At 48.8% G+C, this 14,696-nt stretch overlaps 1 protein-coding gene across 6 annotated transcripts in view; it reads right to left on the bottom strand.

Moving 5' to 3' along the window:
- LOC110516853 (caskin-1) overlaps nucleotides 1–14,696 on the bottom strand; it is a 135,352-nt gene that overhangs the window by 17,221 nt on the left and 103,435 nt on the right. For 5 of the 6 annotated variants that reach the window (XM_036972308.1, XM_036972309.1, XM_036972310.1 and 2 more), the window contains 3 exons: nucleotides 12,382–12,463; nucleotides 11,662–11,771; nucleotides 5,958–6,068 (listed from right to left, as the gene is read on the bottom strand). In XM_036972308.1, the coding sequence (XP_036828203.1) occupies nucleotides 5,958–6,068; nucleotides 11,662–11,771; nucleotides 12,382–12,463 (303 nt within the window). The remainder of the gene's footprint in view (nucleotides 1–5,957; nucleotides 6,069–11,661; nucleotides 11,772–12,381; nucleotides 12,464–14,696) is intronic. The other variant, XM_036972311.1, reaches the window with a different exon arrangement.

Raw genomic sequence — 14,696 nt, 5'->3', positions numbered from 1 at the left:
ACCACAGACACACACAGTGTCCAGGTGACAAGCTGTACCACAGGACAGGAAGGTAAATGTCCCCAAAGGGAAATGAAGGTGAAGAGGAGAGAGAGGATGTTGGCAGTGAGAAAGAAGCGTTGTATCACTAGACCCCAGCTCCACCCACAGCATGGCTCCACCCACAGCATGGCTCCACCTATCTACAGTCTGGCCACACCCACAGCATGGCTCCCACCTATCTACAGTCTGGCCACACCCACCACACTGTCTGGCTCCACCCACCTATCACCTAGCCCCAACTATCCACAGTCTGACTCCACCCACCCACTGTATGTCTCAACAATCTGGCTCCACCCATCAACTGTCTGGCTCCGCCCACCCACTGTCTGTCCCCACCCAAAACCTGGCTCCTCCCAACTCCACTCCACTATACTCTAATTATCCCAATATACAGATGTAGGATCTTAATTTGATAACTCTTTTGTTGCCAGTCAGTGTGTGGGTAGAGTCCAGTCAGAGTGTGGGTAGACCCCAGTCAGAGTGTGGGTAGAGTCCAGTCAGTGTGTGGTTAGAGTCCAGTCAGTGTGTGGGTAGAGTCCAGTCAGTGTGTGGGTAGAGTCCAGTCAGAGTGTGGGTAGAGTCCAGTCACAGTGTGGGTAGAGTCCAGTCAGTGTGTGGGTAGAGTCCAGTCAGTGTGTGGGTAGAGTCCAGTCAGTGTGTGGGTAGAGTCCAGTCAGAGTGTGTGGGTAGAGTCCAGTCAGAGTGTGGGTAGAGTCCAGTCAGTGTGTGGGTAGAGTCCAGTCAGAGTGTGGGTAGAGTCCAGTCAGAGTGTGGGTAGAGTCCAGTCAGAGTGTGGGTAGAGTCAGTGTGTGGGTAGAGTCCAGTCAGTGTGTGTGGGTAGAGTCCAGTCAGTGTGTGTGGGTAGAGTCCAGTCAGTGTGTGGGTAGAGTCAGTGTGTGGGTAGAGTCCAGTCAGTGTGTGGGTAGAGTCCAGTCAGAGTGTGTGGGTAGAGTCCAGTCAGAGTGTGGGTAGAGTCCAGTCAGAGTGTGGGTAGAGTCCAGTCAGAGTGTGGGTAGAGTCCAGTCAGAGTGTGGGTAGAGTCCAGTCAGAGTGTGGGTAGACCCCAGTCAGTGTGTGGGTAGAGTCCAGTCAGAGTGTGGGTAGAGTCCAGTCAGAGTGTGGGTAGAGTCCAGTCAGAGTGTGGGTAGAGTCCAGTCAGAGTGTGGGTAGAGTCCAGTCAGAGTGTGGGTAGAGTCCAGTCAGAGTGTGGGTAGAGTCCAGTCAGAGTGTGGGTAGAGTCCAGTCAGAGTGTGGGTAGACCCCAGTCAGTGTGTGGGTAGAGTCCAGTCAGAGTGTGGGTAGAGTCCAGTCAGAGTGTGGGTAGAGTCCAGTCAGAGTGTGGGTAGAGTCCAGTCAGTGTGTGGGTAGAGTCCAGTCAGTGTGTGGGTAGAGTCCAGTCAGTGTGTGGGTAGAGTCCAGTCAGTGTGTGGGTAGAGTCCAGTCAGTGTGTGGGTAGAGTCCAGTCAGAGTGTGGGTAGAGTCCAGTCAGAGTGTGGGTAGAGTCCAGTCAGAGTGTGGGTAGAGTCAGTGTGTGGGTAGAGTCCAGTCAGTGTGTGTGGGTAGAGTCCAGTCAGTGTGTGTGGGTAGAGTCCAGTCAGTGTGTGGGTAGAGTCAGTGTGTGGGTAGAGTCCAGTCAGTGTGCGGGTAGAGTCAGTGTGTGGGTAGAGTCCAGTCAGTGTGTGTGGGTAGAGTCCAGTCAGTGTGTGTGGGTAGAGTCCAGTCAGTGTGTGGGTAGAGTCAGTGTGCGGGTAGAGTCAGTGTGCGGGTAGAGTCAGTATGCGGGTAGAGTCAGTGTGTGGGTAGAGTTAGTGTGCTGGTAGAGTCCAGTCAGTGTGTGGGTAGAGTCCAGTCAGTGTGTGGGTAGAGTCCAGTCAGTGTGTGGGTAGAGTCCAGTCAGTGTGTGGGTAGAGTCCAGTCAGTGTGTGGGTAGAGTCCAGTCAGAGTGTGGGTAGAGTCCAGTCAGAGTGTGGGTAGAGTCCAGTCAGAGTGTGGGTAGAGTCAGTGTGTGGGTAGAGTCCAGTCAGTGTGTGGGTAGAGTCAGTGTGTGGGTAGAGTCCAGTCAGTGTGCGGGTAGAGTCAGTGGGTGGGTAGAGTCCAGTCAGTGTGTGTGGGTAGAGTCCAGTCAGTGTGTGTGGGTAGAGACCAGTCAGTGTGTGGGTAGAGTCAGTGTGTGGGTAGAGTCCAGTCAGTGTACGGGTAGAGTCAGTGTGTGGGTAGAGTCCAGTCAGTGTGTGGGTAGAGTCAGTATGCGGGTAGAGTCAGTGTGCGGGTAGAGTCAGTGTGGGGTAGAGTCAGTGTGCGGGCAGAGTCAGTGTGTGGGTAGAGTTAGTGTGCTGGTAGAGTCCAGTCAGTGTGAAGGTAGAGTCCAGTCAGTGTGTGGGTAGAGTCCAATCAGTGTGTGGGTAGAGTCAGTGTGCGGGTAGAGTCAGTGTGCGGGTAGAGTCAGTGTGCGGGTAGAGTCCAGTCAGTGTGTGGGTAGAGTCAGTGTGCTGGTAGAGTCAGTGTAGGTAGAGTCCAGTCAGTGTGCGGGTAGAGTCCAGTCAGTGTGCGGGTAGAGTCCAGTCAGTGTGGGTAGAGTCCAGTCAGTGTGCGGGTAGAGTCAGTGTGCGGGTAGAGTCAGTGTGCGGGTAGAGTCCAGTCAGTGTGTGGGTAGAGTCAGTGTGCGGGTAGTCCAGTCAGTGTGTGGGTAAGTCAGTGTGTGGGTAGTCCAGTCAGTGTGTGGGTAGAGTCCAGTCAGTGTGTGGGTAGAGTCCAGTCAGTGTGTGGGTAGAGTCCAGTCAGTGTGTGGGTAGAGTCAGTGTGCGGGTAGAGTCAGTGTGCCGGTTGAGTCCAGTCAGTGTGTGGGTAGAGTCAGTGTGCGGGTAGAATCCAGTCAGTGTGCGGGTAGAGTCCAGTCAGTGTGCGGGTAGAGTCCAGTCAGTGTGCGGGTAGAGTCCAGTCAGTGTGGGTAGAGTCCAGTCAGTGTGCGGGTAGAGTCCAGTCAGTGTGTGGGTAGAGTCCAGTCAGTGTGTGGGTAGAGTCCAGTCAGGGTGTGGGTAGAGTCCAGTCAGTGTGCGGGTAGAGTCCAGTCAGTGTGCGGGTAGAGTCCAGTCAGTGTGCGGGTAGAGTCCAGTCAGTGTGGGTAGAGTCCAGTCAGTGTGCGGGTAGAGTCCAGTCAGTGTGCGGGTAGAGTCAGTGAGCGGGTAGAGTCAGTGTGCGGGTAGAGTCGAGTCAGTGTGCGGGTAGAGTCCAGTCAGTGTGCGGGTAGAGTCCAGTCAGTGTACGGGTAGAGTCCAGTCAGTGTGGGTAGAGTCCAGTCAGTGTGCGGGTAGAGTCCAGTCAGTGTGCGGGTAGAGTCCAGTCAGTGTGCGGGTAGAGTCCAGTCAGTGTGCGGGTAGAGTCCAGTCAGTGTGGGTAGAGTCCAGTCAGTGTGCGGGTAGAGTCCAGTCAGTGTGCGGGTAGAGTCCAGTCAGTGTGGGTAGAGTCCAGTCAGTGTGCGGGTAGAGTCCAGTCAGTGTGGGTAGAGTCCAGTCAGTGTGCGGGTAGAGTCCAGTCAGTGTGCGGGTAGAGTCCAGTCAGTGTGCGGGTAGAGTCCAGTCAGAGTGCGGGTAGAGTCAGTGTGCGGGTAGAGTCCAGTCAGTGTGTGGGTAGAGTCAGTGTGTAGGTAGAGTCCAGTCAGTGTGTGGGTAGAGTCCAGTCAGTGCGTAGGTAGAGTCCAGTCAGTGCGGGTAGAGTCAGTGTGTAGGTAGAGTCCAGTCAGTGTGTGGGTAGAGTCCAGTCAGTGCGTAGGTAGAGTCCAGTCAGTGTGGGTAGAGTCCAGTCAGTGTGTGGGTAGAGTCCAGTCAGTGTGTGGGTAGAGTCCAGTCAGTGTGTGGGTAGAGTCCAGTCAGTGTGCGGGTAGAGTCCAGTCAGTGTGTGGGTAGAGTCCAGTCAGTGTGTGGGTAGAGTCCAGTCAGTGTGCGGGTAGAGTCCAGTCAGTGTGCGGGTAGAGTCAGTGTGCGGGTAGAGTCCAGTCAGAGTGTGGGTAGAGTCCAGTCAGTGTGCGGGTAGAGTCAGTGTGCGGGTAGAGTCCAGTCAGTGTGTGGGTAGAGTCCAGTCAGTGTGTGGGTAGAGTCCAGTCAGAGTGTGTGGGTAGAGTCCAGTCAGTGTGTGGGTAGAGTCCAGTCAGTGTGTGGGTAGAGTCCAGTCAGAGTGTGTGGGTAGAGTCCAGTCAGTGTGGGTAGAGTCCAGTCAGTGTGTGGGTAGAGTCCAGTCAGTGTAGGTAGAGTCCAGTCAGTGTGTGGGTAGAGTCCAGTCAGTGCGGGTAGAGTCCAGCCAGTGTGTGGGTAGAGTCCAGTCAGTGTAGGTAGAGTCCAGTCAGTGTGTGGGTAGAGTCCAGTCAGTGTAGGTAGAGTCCAGTCAGTGTGGGTAGAGTCCAGTCAGTGTAGGTAGAGTCCAGTCAGTGTGTAGATAGAGTCCAGTCAGTGTGCGGGTAGAGTCAGTGTGTGGGTAGAGTCCAGTCAGAGTGTGGGTAGAGTCCAGTCAGTGTGGGTAGAGTCCAGTCAGTGTAGGTAGAGTCCAGTCAGTGTGTGGGTAGAGTCCAGTCAGTGTGCGGGTAGAGTCAGTGTGTGGGTAGAGTCCAGTCAGTGTGCGGGTAGAGTCAGTGTGTGGGTAGAGTCCAGTCAGTGTAGGTAGAGTCCAGTCAGTGTAGGTAGAGTCCAGTCAGTGTAGGTAGAGTCCAGTCAGTGTGTAGATAGAGTCCAGTCAGTGTGCGGGTAGAGTCAGTGTGTGGGTAGAGTCCAGTCAGAGTGTGGGTAGAGTCCAGTCAGTGTGGGTAGAGTCCAGTCAGTGTGGGTAGAGTCCAGTCAGTGTGGGTAGAGTCCAGTCAGTGTAGGTAGAGTCCAGTCAGTGTGGGTAGAGTCCAGTCAGTGTGTAGATAGAGTCCAGTCAGTGTAGGTAGAGTCCAGTCAGTGTAGGTAGAGTCCAGTCAGTGTGGGTAGAGTCCAGTCAGTGTGGGTAGAGTCCAGTCAGTGTAGGTAGAGTCCAGTCAGTGTGGGTAGAGTCCAGTCAGTGTGGGTAGAGTCCAGTCAGTGTGGGTAGAGTCCAGTCAGTGTGGGTAGAGTCCAGTCAGTGTGGGTAGAGTCCAGTCAGTGTGGGTAGAGTCCAGTCAGTGTGGGTAGAGTCCAGTCAGTGTGGGTAGAGTCCAGTCAGTGTGGGTAGAGTCCAGTCAGTGTGGGTAGAGTCCAGTCAGTGTGGGTAGAGTCCAGTCAGAGTGTGGGTAGAGTCCAGTCAGTGTAGGTAGAGTCCAGTCAGTGTGCGGGTAGAGTCCAGTCAGTGTGGGTAGAGTCCAGTCAGAGTGTGGGTAGAGTCCAGTCAGTGTGTGGGTAGAGTCCAGTCAGTGTGGGTAGAGTCCAGTCAGTGTGTAGATAGACTCTATGATTTATTTTTCTACTTGGCTACTACTACTATTTTTCTATCTGGCTAATGGCCAGATAGTTGGCAGTTAGAGACCTCATTATCTACTAATATTCTATATTGATTGATTTGTTCTCATCTAGGGGTGTAATTGAATCACTAGTCTGAGGTACACACACAGCGGGAGACACACACACACACACACAGAACACACACACACACACACACACACACGCACACACACACAGAACACACAGGACTTTGTCATAGGAGGAGCTTTGTGTCCATCTGCAGGCAGCCCTGTCCTGGCCAATCACAGATGAGGTCCTGGGCATGCTCAGTGACTGGGGGGGGGGGGGGGGGGGGGGGGGTGTATGCATCTGAACTGTCTTCAGTATTACTGGTAGGAGGGTGGGGGGGGGGGGGGGGTTGCTAAGGCAACTGCTTTATGATCAGTGAGTGAGTAGTGAGGTGACGGGGTGTAGAGCGTGACTTTAACTTTCAGGTTAAAGGATAGGGGTCAGAGGTCAGGGGTTCCTTACCTCTGGGGTCATTCTGCTAATGGTGGCTATGTCATACCCGGCGCTGATGAAGTTTGGAGCGTAGACCTGCAGCTGAAAGTCACTCAGCCATTGGATAACAGCCTCAGAGCTCTAGGAGAGAGAAGACAGGTGGAGTTCTGTCACTACGGCTGGCCCTGGGCTAACGGCTAATGGCTAACCGCTAACGGCTAAAGGCTAACCGCTAATAGCTAACCACTAACGGCTAATGGCTAACCACTAACGGCTAATGGCTAAAGGCTAACTGCTAATAGCTAACCACTAATTGCTAAAGGCTAACCACTAATGGCTAAAGGCTAATCACTAGTAGAGGAGACAGAAGAGGAGAAGACAGGTGGCTAAAAGCTATGGGCTCTGGGCTAAACACCTCTAACAGCTGAAGGCTAAAGACTAGCTAAGAATAACAAGAGAGGAGAGGAGGACTAGGTAGGTGGCTAAAGGCTAACGGCTAGGAGCTACTAGAGGAGGGAAAGAGGGAGAAGACTGGCTCTGTCTGGCTGAGCTATTGGGGAAGATGGAGGAGGGAGAAGACAGGCTCTCTTTTCGAGCTATTGGAGAAGATGGAGGAGGGAGAAGACAGGCTCTGTCTGGGTGAGCTATTGGATAAGAAGAAGGAGGGAGAAGACTGGCTCTGTCTGGGTGAGCTATTGGAGAAGATGAGGGAGGGAGAAGACAGGCTCTGTCTGGGTGAGCTATTGGAGAAGATGGAGGAGGGAGAAGACTGGCTCTTTCTGGGTGAGCTATTGGAGAAGATGGGGGAGGGAGAAGACAGGCTCTCTCTTCGAGCTATTGGAGAAGATGAGGGAGGGAGAAGACAGGCTCTGTCTGGGTGAGCTATTGGATAAGATGGAGGAGGGAGAAGACTGGCTCTTTCTGGGTGAGCTATTGGAGAAGATGGGGGAGGGAGAAGACAGTCTCTCTCTTCGAGCTATTGGAGAAGATGAGTGAGGGAGAAGACAGGCTCTGTCTGGGTGAGCTATTGGATAAGATGGAGGAGGGAGAGGACTGGCTCTGTCTGGGTGAGCTATTGGAGAAGATGGAGGAGGGAGAAGACAGGCTCTGTCTGGGTGAGCTATTGGAGAAGATGAGGGAGGGAGAAGACAGGCTCTGTCTGGGTGAGCTATTGGAGAAGATGGAGGAGGGAGAAGACTGGCTCTTTCTGGGTGAGCTATTGGAGAAGATGGGGGAGGGAGAAGACAGGCTCTCTCTTCGAGCTATTGGAGAAGCTGAGGGAGGGAGAAGACAGGCTCTGTCTGGGTGAGCTATTGGATAAGATGGAGGGGGGAGAAGACTGGCTCTGTCTGGGTGAGCTATTGGAGAAGATGGAGGAAGGAGAAGACAGGCTCTCTCTTCGAGCTATTGGAGAAGATGAGGGAGGGAGAAGACAGGCTCTGTCTGGGTGAGCTATTGGAGAAGATGGAGGAGGGAGAAGACTGGCTCTGTCTGGGTGAGCTATTGGAGAAGATGAGGGATGGAGAAGACTGGCTCTGTCTGGGTGAGCTATTGGAGAAGATGAGGGAGGGAGAAGACAGGCTCTGTCTGGGTGAGCTATTGGAAAAGATGGAGGAGGGAGAAGACTGGCTCTGTCTGGGTGAGCTATTGGAGAAGATGGAGGAGGGAGAAGACTGGCTTTGTCTGGGTGAGCTATTGGAGAAGATTGAGCAGGGAGAAGACAGGCTCTGTCTGGGTGAGCTATTTGAGAAGATGGAGGAGGGAGAAGACAGGCTCTGTCTGGGTGAGCTATTTGAGAAGATGGAGGAGGGAGAAGACTGGCTCTTTCTGGGTGAGCTATTGGAGAAGATGAGGGAGGGAGAAGACTGGCTCTGTCTGGGTGAGCTATTGGAGAAGATGAGGGAGGGAGAAGACAGGCTCTGTCTGGGTGAGCTATTGGAAAAGATGGAGGAGGGAGAAGACTGGCTCTGTCTGGGTGAGCTATTGGAGAAGATGGAGGAGGGAGAAGACTGGCTTTGTCTGGGTGAGCTATTGGAGAAGATTGAGCAGGGAGAAGACAGGCTCTGTCTGGGTGAGCTATTGGAGAAGATGGAGGAGGGAGAAGACTGGCTCTGTCTGGGTGAGCTATTGGAGAAGATGGAGGAGGGAGAAGACTGGCTCTGTCTGGGTGTGAGCTATTGGAGAAGATGAGGGAGGCAGAAGACAGGCTATATCTGGGTGAGCTATTGGAGAAGATGAGGGAGAAGACAGGCTATATCTGGGTGAGGTATTGGAGAAGATGGAGGAGGGAGAAGACTGGCTCTGTCTGGGTGAGCTATTGGAGAAGATGGAGGAAGGAGAAGACAGGCTCTGTCTGGGTGAGCTATTGGGGAAGATGGAGGAAGGAGAAGACAGGCTCTGTCTGGGTGAGCTATTGGAGAAGATGGAAGGGTGGACCTGGCCAATCACATCCAGAGATTGTAGACAACCCACTCTGAGGATTCCGATGTGGTGAAGTCTGCTCCAGAGACTTCCTCTATCACAAGCAACTGCAGTATCATGCTCTGTCCACTGAGGGGCAGCAGAGAGGCCAGGAGAACTCAGCCATGCCCAGTCCACCAGCACCTCTTTCTCCCTTATCCCCGCCTTTCTTCCCACCCACTCTGCTCAGGATTGGACCACGGGTCACACGGAGGGGGAGAGGAGGAGGAGGAGGGGAGGAGGAGGAGGGAGGATCTGGAACTAACAGATAGCCATGTGAACCTACACACCCTGCTGGGGAAAAACATGTCCATCAGATGGCTGTGATCTGATCAAGCTATCTCATACACACACACTTCCATCTTACTGGTAGAGAGTCCTGCCAACACACACACACACACACACACACACACACACACACACACACACACACACACACACACACACACACACACACACACACACACACACACACACGGTGCTAAGCTAGGGTAACGAAGATCAAGATGGCTCAGGCTACAGTATAGTGTAGTATATATACAGTGTATAATATATATATATATATCAGTATTGTATATATACGGTATAGTATAATATATAGATCAGTATATTATATATACAGTATAGTGTAGTATATATACAGTTTAGCATATATACAGTAAAGTATAATATATATATATATCAGTGTAGTATATATACAGTATAATATAGTGTATATACCGTATATTACAGTATATATCCAGTATAGTATATATACAGCGTAGTATAATATATATACAGTATAGTACCGTATTTTCAGTATAGTATATATACAGTATAGTATTGTGTATATACAGTATAGCATAGTATATATCCAGTATAGTATATATCCAGTACAGTATATATACAGTGTAGTATAATATATATCCAGAATAGTACCGTATATATATATATATATATATATATATATATATATATAGTACAGTGTATATACAGTATAGTATAGCATATATACAGTATATTATAGTGTATATACAGTATAGTGTATATATATAGTATAGTACATATCCAGTATAGTAAATGTATATAGAGTATAGTATATATCCAATATAGTATAGTGTGTATATATATATAGTATAGTATATCTCCAGTATAGTATATATCCAGTATATTATAGTGTATATACAATATAGTAAATGTATATCCAGTATAGTATATATCCAGTATAGTGTATATACAGTATAGTATATATCCAATATAGTATAGTGTGTATATATATATAGTATATTATATCTCCAGTATAGTATATATCCAGTATATTATACTGTATATACAGTATAGTAAATGTATATACAGTATAGTATATATCCAGTATAGTAAATGTATATAGAGTATAGTATATATTAAAATATAGTATAGTATATCTCCAGTATAGTATATATACAGTATATTATAGTGTATATACAGTATAGTAAATGTATATACAGTATAGTATATATCCAGTATAGTAAATGTATATACAGTATAGTATATATCCAATATAGTATAGTGTATATATTGCATAGTATATCTCCAGTATAGTATATCTCCAGTATAGTATATATCCAGTATATTATAGTGTATATACAATATAGTAAATGTATATACAGTATAGTATATATCCAATATGGTATTGTGTGTATATATATAGTATAGTATATCTCCAGTATGGAATAGAATACATAAATATATAGTACAGGCTCATATCAGAGAGGTTTAGAGAACACAAAACAACGTCCCTGGGCAGCAAACAAGGAAAACAGGGTTGGAGGAGGAACACAGAGATGGAGGAGGAGGAACACAGAGATGGAGGAGGAGGAACACAGAGATGGAGGAGGAGGAACACAGAGATGGAGGAGGAGGAACACAGAGATGGCGGAGGAGGAACACAGAGATGGAGGAGGAGGAACACAGGGATGGAGGAGGACCACAGAGATGGAGGAGGAGGAACACAGGGATGGAGGAGGAGGAAATCAGAGATGGAGGAGGAGGAACACAGAGATGGAGGAGGAGGAACACAGAGATGGAGGAGGAGAAACACAGAGATGGAGGAGGAACACAGGGATGGAGGAGGAACACAGGGATGGAGGAGGAGGAACACAGAGATGGAGGAGGAGGAACACAGATGGAGGAGGAGGAACACAGGGATGGAGGAGGAGGAACACAGGGATGGAGGAGGAGGAACACAGAGATGGAGGAGGAGGAACACAGAGATGGAGGAGGAGGAAAACAGAGATGGAGGAGGAGGAACACAGAGATGGAGGAGGAAGAACACAGAGATGGAGGAGGAGGAACACAGAGATGGAGGAGGAGGAACACAGGGATGGAGGAGGACCACAGAGATGGAGGAGGAGGAACACAGGGATGGAGGAGGAGGAAATCAGAGATGGAGGAGGAGGAACACAGAGATGGAGGAGGAGGAACACAGAGATGGAGGAGGAGGAACACAGAGATGGAGCAGGAGGAACACAGAGATGGAGGAGGAGGAACACAGAGATGGAGGAGGAGGAACACAGAGATGGAGGAGGAGGAACACAGAGATGGAGGAGGAAGAACACAGAGATGGAGGAGGAGGAACACAGAGATGGAGGAGGAGGAACACAGAGATGGAGGAGGAGGAACACAGGGATGGAGGAGGAGGAACACAGAGATGGAGGAGGAGAAACTGAAAGGAGAGAAGACAGAACAGAATCTCTCTCAGAGGAGTAACAGAACAGACAGACCGGAGCCCACACACACACACACACACACACACACACACACACACACACACACACACACACACACACACACACTCACCGTGTCGTGGCTGCAACCGAATGCTCGCAGTAAGGACGAGGCCAGCTGAGAGAGTAAGTGTTTGGACATCCTTGGTGTGTGTCGTGTTCGAGACTGTCTCTGTGTCCGTGTTCTCGTGTGTCTGTGTGTCCGTATTCTCGTGTGTCTGTCTGTCCGTGTTCTCGTGTGTCTGTCTGTCCGTGTTCTCGTGTGTCTGTCTGTCCGTGTTCTCGTGTGTCTGTCTGTCCGTGGTTCTGTGAGTGTCTGTGTGTCCGTGGTTCTGGGTGTGTGTGTGTCCGTGCTTCTGTGTGTGTGTGTCTACGGTTGTGTGTGTGTGTGTGTGTTTCTGTCGTTGGTGAAGAGTGTGTGAGAGATTGTGCTGAAGGGGAAGAGGGACACTGGTTTCGATGAGGAGAGGGATGCAGTGAAGCAGGAAGTGTGTGAGTGATGACTCTGAGAGGAAGACTGTCTGTCTTACCTTCCCCTCGCCTTGCCCCTCCCCCTTCCAGGTTGCCGTGGCGTCATAGGGTGGAGCTTCATGGAGCGGGCATCCTGATTGGCTCGACTGTCTAGAGGCAGAGGCGGAGCCTGGAGGTAACACACACTGTCGTTGGGTCGAGCTCAACCACTCATATTTTCATTATTTGACCCAACCAATCCTGTCCCACCATTTCTTTCTATAAAACCAATCCCCCTCATTCACCGTGTGAATAACCAATCAGGTTTCACCTCCTCCTCAGTAACTGGTGTCATCAGCCAATCACAGGCCTCCTCTACTAACTACTGGCCATCTGGATGACAGAGCCGCCAAGATCCAGATCCCACTGTGTGTGTGTGTGTGTGTGTGTGTGTGTGTGCGATTGCTTCAATCGTTATAAAGGACACAGATGATGCTCTCTTTATCTCCCTCACCCCCTCTCTCTCTCTCTCTCTCTCTCTCTCTCTATCTCTCTGTCTCTCTCTCTCTCTCTATCTCTCTGTCTCTCTCTCTCTCTCTCTCTCTCTCTCTCTCTCTATCCCTCTCTATCTCATCCCTCTCTCTCTCTCTCTCTCTCACTGGAGTGATGTGTACCTGTAGATTGCAACACACACACACACACACACACACACACACACACACACACACACACACACACACACACACACACACACACACACACACACACACACACACACACACACACACACACACACCTACCTGTAGATAGCTCTACAGACTTGGACTGCTCCAGCAGGTGCTCTTTGGCTTTGGCAGACTGAGACAGCACTGTAGCCAGGAGCTACAGGGAGAAACAACACAGCCTTTAGTTTAGCTACAACACACAGAGAGACACGGTCTTTAGTTTAGTTACAACACACAGAGACACAGTCTTTAGTTTAGTTACAACACACAGAGACACAGCCTTTAGTTTAGCTACAACACACAGAGAGACACGGTCTTTAGTTTAGTTACAACACACAGAGACACAGTCTTTAGTTTAGTTACAACACACAGAGAGACACAGCCTTTAGTTTAGCTACAACACACAGAGAAACATAGCCTTTAGTTTAGCTACAACACACAGAGAAACATAGCCTTTAGTTTAGTTACAACACACAGAGAGACAGCCTTTAGTTTAGTTACAACACACAGAGACACAGCCTTTAGTTTAGCTACAACACACAGAGACACAGTCTTTAGTTTAGTTACAACACACAGAGAGACACAGCCTTTAGTTTAGCTACAACACACAGAGAGACACAGGCTTTAGTTTAGTTACAACACACAGAGACACAGCCTTTAGTTTAGTTACAACACACAGAGACACATCCTTTAGTTTAGTTACAACACACAGAGAGACACAGCCTTTAGTTTAGTTACAACACACAGAGACACAGTCTTTAGTTTAGTTACAACACACAGAGACACAGCCTTTAGTTTAGTTACAACACACAGAGACACAGTCTTTAGTTTAGTTACAACACACAGAGACACAGCCTTTAGTTACAACACACAGAGAGACACAGTCTTTAGTTTAGTTACAACACACAGAGACACAGTCTTTAGTTTAGTTACAACACACAGAGACACAGTCTTTAGTTTAGTTACAACACACAGAGACACAGTCTTTAGTTTAGCTACAACACACAGAGACACAGCCTTTAGTTTAGCTACAACACACACAGAGACACAGCCTTTAGTTTAGCTAAAACACACAGAGACACAGCCTTTAGTTTAGTTACAACACACAGAGACACAGTCTTTAGTTTAGCTACAACACACAGAGAGACACAGTCTTTAGTTTAGTTACAACACAGAGACACAGCCTTTAGTTTAGCTACAACACACAGAGACACAGCCTTTAGTTTAGTTACAACACACAGAGACACAGCCTTTAGTTTAGCTACAACACACAGAGACACAGCCTTTAGTTTAGCTACAACACACAGAGACACAGTCTTTAGTTTAGTTACAACACACAGAGACACAGTCTTTAGTTTAGTTACAACACACACAGAGACACAGCCTTTAGTTTAGTTACAACACACAGAGACACAGCCTTTAGTTTAGCTACAACACACAGAGAGACACAGCCTTTAGTTTAGCTACAACACACAGAGAGACACAGCCTTTAGTTTAGTTTCAACACAGAGAGACACAGCCTTTAGTTTAGCTACAACACACAGAGAGACACAGCCTTTAGTTTAGTTACAACACACAGAGAGACACAGCCTTTAGTTTAGCTACAACACACAGAGAGACACAGCCTTTAGTTTAGCTACAACACACAGAGAGACACAGCCTTTAGTTTAGCTACAACACACAGAGACACAGCCTTTAGTTTAGCTACAACACACAGAGACACAGCCTTTAGTTTAGTTACAACACACACAGAGACACAGCCTTTAGTTTAGTTACAACACACAGAGACACAGCCTTTAGTTTAGCTACAACACACAGAGAGACACAGCCTTTAGTTTAGCTACAACACACAGAGAGACAGTCTTTAGTTTAGTTACAACACACAGAGACACAGCCTTTAGTTACAACACACAGAGAGACACAGTCTTTAGTTTAGTTACAACACACAGAGACACAGTCTTTAGTTTAGTTACAACACACAGAGACACAGTCTTTAGTTTAGCTACAACACACAGAGACACAGCCTTTAGTTTAGCTACAACACACACAGAGACACAGCCTTTAGTTTAGCTACAACACACAGAGACACAGCCTTTAGTTTAGTTACAACACACAGAGACACAGTCTTTAGTTTAGCTACAACACACAGAGAGACACAGTCTTTAGTTTAGTTACAACACAGAGACACAGCCTTTAGTTTAGCTACAACACACAGAGACACAGCCTTTAGTTTAGCTACAACACACAGAGACACAGCCTTTAGTTTAGTTACAACACACAGAGACACAGCCTTTAGTTTAGCTACAACACACAGAGACACAGTCTTTAGTTTAGTTACAACACACAGAGACACAGTCTTTAGTTTAGTTACAACACACACAGAGACACAG

Source organism: Oncorhynchus mykiss, unplaced genomic scaffold (genome assembly GCF_013265735.2).
Source record: "Oncorhynchus mykiss isolate Arlee unplaced genomic scaffold, USDA_OmykA_1.1 un_scaffold_140, whole genome shotgun sequence".
In the NCBI taxonomy this organism is placed as follows: Eukaryota; Metazoa; Chordata; class Actinopteri; order Salmoniformes; family Salmonidae; genus Oncorhynchus; species Oncorhynchus mykiss.
The sequence above is the reverse complement of the archived record's forward strand: the minus strand, read 5'-3'. Positions and strand labels throughout refer to the sequence as shown.